Source organism: Corvus kubaryi, unplaced genomic scaffold (genome assembly GCF_017639235.1).
Source record: "Corvus kubaryi isolate FWS band 111438036 unplaced genomic scaffold, C.kubaryi_AGA036_p1.0 37357, whole genome shotgun sequence".
Taxonomy (NCBI): domain Eukaryota; kingdom Metazoa; phylum Chordata; class Aves; order Passeriformes; family Corvidae; genus Corvus; species Corvus kubaryi.
This window is the reverse complement of record NW_024581117.1, coordinates 4637776-4645647: the sequence shown is the minus strand read 5'-3', so window position 1 is coordinate 4645647 and position 7872 is coordinate 4637776. Positions and strand designations below refer to the sequence as shown.

Here is a 7872-nt window from a genome sequence, read left to right as displayed (position 1 = left end):
GTGGCTGCGGCTGCGGCGCGCCCATGTGAGCCCCGGTCGCGGGGTGCCCGCCCGCGGCGCGGAAGGCTGCGCACCCTCCGGCCGTGCGCCCCGGCAGCGGCGGTGGCGGCGGCGGGAGCAGGAGAAGGCCGTCGGGGCAGTGCTGGAGTGAGCATGGTGTCCTGGCGGCGGAGGCCGGGGCCCGGCCTGGCGTGGCTGTGGGGCTTGTGCTGTTTGGTGCTGGGCTGCTGGCCGGGTGCGCTGGGCTGCCCCGCGTCCTGCGAGTGCAGCTCCTGGCGGATCTGGTGCACGAAGTCGTCGCCGGGCATCGCCTCCTTCCCTGTGCCGCAGCGGAGCGCCGAGGGCGATAATGTCACCGAGATGTGAGTACGGCCCGGGGCCGGGCGCGGGGGAGACGGGCCGGAGCAGGCGGGCGAAGCTGCGGGCGGGGGTGGCGGGGAACACACCCACACTTAGAGGCTCTTGCTCCGAGAGCAGATGCGGTGGCTGGAAGCCTAAAAGCCCCGTGCGATTTTCTTTGGACGCGGTTTACTAGAGCTGCCCCTGCGAGCCCGTTTAGATGATGAATCCTAATTGTTCGCGATGCGGAGACCGGGGAGGGGGTCGGCGCCGGCTGCAGCGGGACCGAGGGCAGCTGGGGAGCGGGACAGGGCTGGGGCTTCACCTCCGACCCCTGCCCCAGCTCCTGCCGAGCGGTGCTCACCGCTCAGCCCGCACCTCTGCGGCAGCCGCAGGTATGAAACAGAGGGTTTTTTTCTATTTTTCTCTCTCTCTCTTTTTTTTTTTTTTTTTTTTTTTTTTTTTTTTTTAACTTTCGTTTCCTCAGTTTATCGCTGTGAACCGAGAGTTTTGGTGGGTGGCTTCCCCTTCGCCCCATATTTCTCGTGTTTTATTATCCTACTATTATAAAAAAAAAAAAAAAAAAAAAAGGAAAAGTAAAGGAAGAGATGCGCCAAAAAGTGACAGTAAACTGCCTTCCATGCCCTAACCATAGGAATGTGAACCTGCTTTGACCTTCTCAGTGGAGGTGGTTGGAAGGAAAAAATACAAAACCTGCAGAGGAATGAACGTAGTGCTGCTTGTCAGCAATTGGGAGGGAATTAGGGAACCCGAATTAACCGTGAGGAAAAAAGTTTTTTTTCTTCTCATTCCCATGTGGTGTTTCCATCCTCTTTGGCCTCGTAGACAGTATTCGGTGCGGGAGTTACGTAGCTTTTCGTGTTAAATCCTGCATCGTTTCACCACTCAGAGCACTATGGCATGCACGTACATTGCCTAAGAAAGCCTCTTGCAGAGCAAAAAATTTTGGATACTGCATGGGTAGATGATAGATCTCGGGACAAAAACCTTCTCAAGCTATTTCACTCATATTTCCGTCCCCCTGTTTTTGAATTGCTTTCTGTGGCATTTAACGTAAAAGATACCAGCGTGTTTGGTCCAAATCTATACAGATTTCTCACTATTTGTATTCTCCATCTTTCTGTTTTTCAGTGTCTTTTAGAAACAATAAAAAAGTATTGTGAAATACGGTGTGATTTTAGATTAAATTCTAGCCTTTGGGCTACATTCCTGCAGTTCGTTGGAGTCAATTTGCTGCATTTCCCTGCATGTGCTTGGGGGAAAAGCTGGAGGCACTCATTTTTACTACTCATATATGGCCTACCTTTGGGTGATTTTTTTAGGACCTGTGATGAAGGAATGGTCTTTCTGAGTTATAACTGTTACTGATTCAGATGTTTATGTAATGTTCTGTAGATTGCTTAAATAGAAAAAAAACTACTTTGAGCTACGCATCTGTGATCATTTTTATAGGCTTTGGTAGCCTTTTTATCCAGTGCATTCTGTTTAGAAGTAACAGAGCAATTTTCCTCTAGAATTTTATCTCTGATTTAAAAGGCCAGAAGAGAAAACACATACTGTAAATACATTTTCTTCCATGATCAACTTAGAACATGTCTAGTCATTTTGCATTGATACTTTTGGCTTTAATTTTCCTGGGTTTTTTGAGCATCATTGTCTTTACAGTTCTTCTTGGTTTTTACTGTATCATTCTGTGACATTGCACGTTGTTGTATTTGGTGATCTAAAAATAATTTTGAGTCATGGATTTCGCAGGAGATGCTGTTGCACGTATTTAAGATGGTCTTTTCATGCGTGCTTTTAACATAAAACACAGGGGCCCTTTAATTAGTTTATAGACATATATTAAAAATTGGACTGCAGTAGTTTTCACATTATTTCATTGTGTGAGCTTGGTAAACAGTAAGTATGTACAGAAGCAGTTCTAATACAGTAGGTACAGCTTGTCAAGCCGTTTTTAACACTGCAGATCTTGCTTAATTCTAGCTAAGAAACAGGTTTAGGAGACTGGAGTGTTGCATTTCACTTGTGAAGCTTCAGGCCTGGATCTTCTTTTATGTGCTCTGCAGATACATTCCATTGGTCTCTGGTAGAATTACTCTTGGTGTAAATAACATGAGAAAAGTGTAAGACAATTATTTTGAAGAATTTATTCCCGTGTATTTCCTGAGTATATTGAAATCAGTCCTGGGTTTGACAGGAGTGGATCCTGCAGTCCTAGGCAAAACATCCACAGGCACCCAGGGCATGTGTGCTGAGTTCAGTTCCTTACCCCAGCCACAGGCACTGGGAGTGCTGGGATAACTGCATGGTCAGGGTGTGTATGTGAAGCCCATGGTGGTGCAGAGGGTTGGCTGTGGGCCAGGTGGATGGCACCGAGCAGGCAGGATGTGAGTGGGCAGCCAGGGTTTTCTACTTGGCTTTAAGAGATGGGAAAGAGATGAGGTGGTGCAGCAGGAATAGCAGAGATGAGGTACCATGTCTGTAGCAGCCTCCACCACACCCAGGTGCTTCCCCTCTATTATGGTCCGCAGGTGGAGATTGTGGTTTAGAATTTATAAGCAGTCTTGTCCCAGTCCAGGTATTTCTTGATTCCTGCTTGGATACAGCATCCAAATCTATGGAGAGGGTACTTCTGCATCAGCCCTATGAAGGCCAGCTGCTGAAACTTGGTGTGGGAGGGCATAAAAGTATTTATGCCTGGTGCTTTCTTAGTCGTCTCTCTCACTCTTTCTCTTCCTGGCTGTTCTTGCATAGTTTTCTATTACAGTAAATAAGATAGATTTTAGATTTGCCCAGTTGGTTAAGATGATGATGTGGGCTGGTCTTTATCTGGAAAGCAAGTACCAGCGCTTATCATAACAAAGTGTACTTGTAATAATTGTTTGGTCACTTTCGTATTATTGGAGATAAATTGAACTCCAGAGTGAGGTTCTGCATTAGGATCGTGGTATCAGTCACTGATACATTAAAAGCCAAGGACCAAGAGTGACAAAAGCAAAAGACTTTATCAGTTTTGTAAAACCCATGCATTTGCAGGCACAATAGCAAATAAGTAGTCCTTGTCAAGATCACTCATACAAAAATATTAAAAGGATAGTAAATGAGAAATTTTTAGAGTGGTCAGGACTTCTTGTAAGAGGAGCAGTGTAATATTTTCTCATTAAGGAAAATTTATTGCTGTTGTATCTCAGTGTATGTGACTCTTCAAAGACTTTGATTTTAAAGTGACTTGCAGTACCAAGTATATTCCTGGCCTAGTTTCACAGTTCTGTTATCAAGTCATTAATATGTTTACTTATGATTATTCAGGTGAATGAGGTTTGAAATTAATTGGTGTTTTTCAGGAAGAACTGTTTGCCAACAAAATAGTAGGCGACTTTTAAGCTCTTGCCTATTAAAAGAGAGGTGATTGTGTATTGCGTACATTTCAAAACCACAAAATAAATTTCTAATGCAGTTATATAAAGCACTCTAGAATTGTTAATAAGTAAGACAGGATAAGTAATTTATAGAGTAAATTATTTAACAAGTCACGTGAGCTTGTACTAAAAAAAAGGGCATGTTTAAATTCATTGAAGCTCAGAGCTGTTGGTATTTTGAGTCTTTTTTATTCTAGATTTTGAGGCTGTTGTAGATTTAATGTAATATAAAACTGTCTACAAGGATCCTCAACCTCTAGCCCCTTCCTCCTCAAAGCAACTTCTGGCTGTGCAACATTGCATGACTTGGCTGGATTGAGAAGTTATTTCTAGTGACTTGGAATTGTATAATACATGAGGCATCAAGCTACGAATTATTAAAGGCATTTTGGACTGTGGTGACGTAATAACTTCCTTTAGGAATTTGTCCCTTTTTTTTTTTTTAAACTTCCTTTAAAGAGCTGGGTAATTGGTTAAGGTGAGTTAAAAGTAAGCACTGTGAAAACCAGTTTTGTAATTTCTAGGCTTTAAAAATACTCCAGGATCACAAAACATTGAATTTTGTATATGTTCATTTTTTTTGCTCCCAGGGAACCTTTTGTATGTCTTGTTCTAGATGTTGCCCTTGTGGTTTATGAGGACTGATAGGGCTCCTGAGGGCCTCCACTGAGGCTGTCTCAAGCAGGCTGAGACAAAACAGCTCATGAGGCTGGAAGACAGAAGCATCCTTCAGGAGACACTCAGTGCTGGGCAGGGTGGCAGGAACACTGTCTCTCCCTCTATGTCTTTGGTCACCCAAGAGTTTTGAGAGAGATTTGGGATGAATGTACTGAAATGAAAGATGTTGGTATAAATTCAAGGATTTGGTCTTGAGTACATTGTTTTTAAGAAACTTCCATTTTTTTCCATCCTAATGAGAAAACAGGGCTTGGCAGTGCAGCCTGTGATATCTTTAGGATGGCATTTTCCAGATTTCTCAGGTTCTATTTTTTCTTCATTATTTTTATGCTGACAAGTGTAACAGAGAAAGTATCTTAGCAATGTTCTGGATCGCTAATCACTGTAGAGCAAAAAATTTTACATAACTGAACATGGGCCTGATTTCTCCATTTTGGTTTTCATTGTAAAGTAAAGAGGGATCCCCCATCCTTTTTTTTTTTTTTTTTTTGATTGCAGTTCTCTAGTTCTGTGTCTCCCATGTTTGTCATCTGTAACTACACAAATAGCTAAGAGTATGGCCATTAAGGTGGTAATCCAGATACCCTTGCCTGAGCAGGAGGAGTGTAGCAGGTAATGAGTAATAAAAAATGAGAAATGGAGCAAAGAACTGTAAAACTGCTTCAATGTATTGTTGATGTTAGATGTATATTTAGCTTGTTACCTCTGTAAAACTGTTCTTTAAAAACTGTCCTTTAAAACGCAAAGCAGATTGTAAATTCACTAATTTACATGCATTTCGAATGGAGACATAATTCCGTAGAGGTTTGAAACCTTCTACTGCTTGGGTTGTGAATATGCTTTTTTACAGGATGCTGTTATGTTTCTGAAGATCTCTTCATCCAAATGTATGTAGTACATCACTGCAATTAAATTATATATGATCATATATAATTGGGACGCATCTTAATTCCTGTTTGATTGTGAACCTCTATTTTCAGAAACTGCAAAAGGCAAACCAAACTACTACCTGTCCTGAAATGTGTGTATGGAGATTCTGTGTTTTTACATAGATACTGTTAAACAGAACAATACAGTATCACAGGATCTCAAAATGGGTCAGGCGGAAAGGGACTACTGATGGGATTACCTGGTCCAACCTCCCTGCTCAAGAAGGGTCCACTAGAGCACATGGCACAGCGTTGTGTCCAGATGGTTTTTGAATATCTCCAGTGAGGGAGATTCCACAGCCTCTCTGGGCAGTCTGTTCCAGTGCACAGTAAAGTTCTTCCTCATGTTCAGGTGGAACTTCCTGTGCATCAGTTTGTGCCCATTGCCTCTTGTCCTATTGCTCGGCACCACCAAGGAGAGCCTGGCTCTGTCCTGTTGATATTGTTTGTTCGGATACTTCCATATATTGGCAAGATCACCTCTGATTGATCTCAGGGCTGAACAGGCCCAGCTTCCTCCACCTTTCTATGTATAAGAGACGCTCCAGTCCCATAATCGTCTTCATAGCCCTCTGCTGGTCTCTCCCAGGAGCTCCAAGTCTCTCTTGTCCTGAGGCGCCCAGAACTGGACACAGCACTCCAGATGTGCCTCACCAGGGCACAGTAGAGGGACAGGATCACCCCCCTTGTCCTGCTGGCAATGCTTCTCCTAACGCACCCCAGGACACCATTGGCCTTCTTGGCCTCCAGGGCACACTGCTGGTTCATGGGCAGCTTGTTGTCCACCAGGTCCTCCTCAGAGCTGCTTTCCAGCAGATCAGCCCAAGCCTGTGATGTTGCCTGGGGTTATTCTTCTCCAGTGCAGAACCCTGCATTTGCCTTTGTTGAATTTCTGACAGTTCTTCTCTGCCCATCTCCCCACCCTGTCAAGGCTGCATCCTGGGGTATTGGCCACTGCTTCCAGCTTTGTGTCATCTGTGACCTGCTGAGGAGGCATCTGTCCCTCTGAGTCACTGCTGAACAAATTTAACATCACTGGGCCCAGTATTGACCCATGGGAGACACTATTTGTGATGAGCCTCCAACTAGACCTTGTGCCACTGATTGCAGCTCTTTGGGATCTGCCAATTTTGGATTCAGCCAGTTCTCAATCCAGCTCACTGTCCACTCGTTTAGTTCACTCTCCCTGAACTTGCCTGTGAGGATATCGTGTGAGACAGCATCTAAAGCCTCGCTGAAGTTGAGGTAGACAATAGCCACTGCTTTCCCCTCATCCATCCAGGTAGTTGTCCCATCATGGAAAGCAATCAGGTCGGTCAAGCATGATTCCCCTTTGCTGAATCCATGCTGACTAATTCTGATCACCTTCTTGCCATCCATGTGGATAAAGATGGCCTCCAGAATGAGGCACTCCATCATCTTTCCAGGGGTCAAGGTGGGGCTGACTGGCTGGAAGTTCTCTGGGTCCTCCTTCTTGCCCATTTTGAAGACCGGGGTGACATTTACTTTCTTCCAGTCCTCAGACACCTCTCCTGCTTGCCATGACTTTTCCAGGGCAACTGCAAGCAGCCCAGCTATGCTGTCTGCCGGCTTCCTCAGCACATGTGAATGCATCGCATCAGGACAGCATCTCTATGTCTGTTGCGAGTGTCCCGTTCCTGCTTTCACTTCCTGTGTATCTCTCCTGCTTGTGCTTCACTTTTGACAGGAGATTTTTGTTCATCCATGCAGCTGTCTTGCCCTCTTTGCCCCATTTCTTACTTGTCAGGATGCACTGGTCTTGAGCCTGGAGGAGGTGATGCTTGAACATTTATTGACCAGCTTTCTTGAACGCCTCTCTCTGCAGGGCCTGTTCCCATGGTAGTCTTCCAGGAAGATCCTTGAAGAGGCTAATGTTATCTCCCCTGAAATCCAGGATTTCCATCTCACTTGCTGCTCTGCTTCCTCCGTGCAATGTGCTGAATTCAGCAATCATCTCATGGTCACATTGCACAATTGTAGTGGAGTTACTGGAAAGCAGTCACACCATGGAAATTCTGCATTTATTTTTTACTATTTTCTTGTAAGAAAATTACCTGCATTGAGTGTTGATCATTTACAGAGGCTATAGCTGAAACTTAAATATTTTTAATACCAATTCAGCCATATATGTTTCTGTGTTATGTTTTCATTGTTAGGATAAATTCTTGGAGATCAGGTTTCAGGTCAATATTCTTTTGTTCCTAGACAGGGCCTGAAGTAATGAGATTTTTTTTTCTTCAGAAGTAAGATAGAATGGAAGGAAGCAGCTCAAAGGTGTCCAAGCTATTTTCAGAGGCACTTTGACAGATTGTAATCTTTGAGTGGTGTAAGTTGAATTTTACTTTGCTAAAGCAAACTAGTCCTGATCTTGCAAGGTAGTTAGATGCTTTTCATTGCAGGGGGAAGCCGCGGCTGGGATTCTGGCCTATGTAAAGCCAGTGACTAAAATGAATGGAATTAGT

The 7872-nt window shown here is 44.2% G+C and overlaps 1 protein-coding gene across 7 annotated transcripts in view; it reads left to right on the top strand.

The window, feature by feature from the left end:
- The first annotated feature begins 36 nt into the window (after positions 1 to 36).
- The window catches only part of NTRK2 (neurotrophic receptor tyrosine kinase 2), a 200602-nt gene continuing 192766 nt past the window's right edge, over positions 37 to 7872 (top strand). For 3 of the 7 annotated variants that reach the window (XM_042033714.1, XM_042033713.1, XM_042033715.1), the window contains exon 1: positions 50 to 362. In XM_042033714.1, the coding sequence (XP_041889648.1) occupies positions 154 to 362 (209 nt within the window). In that variant the 5' untranslated portion in view covers positions 50 to 153. Of the gene's footprint in view, positions 363 to 7872 lie in introns of all 7 variants that reach the window. The other 4 variants (XM_042033712.1, XM_042033716.1, XM_042033709.1 and 1 more) reach the window with 4 other exon arrangements.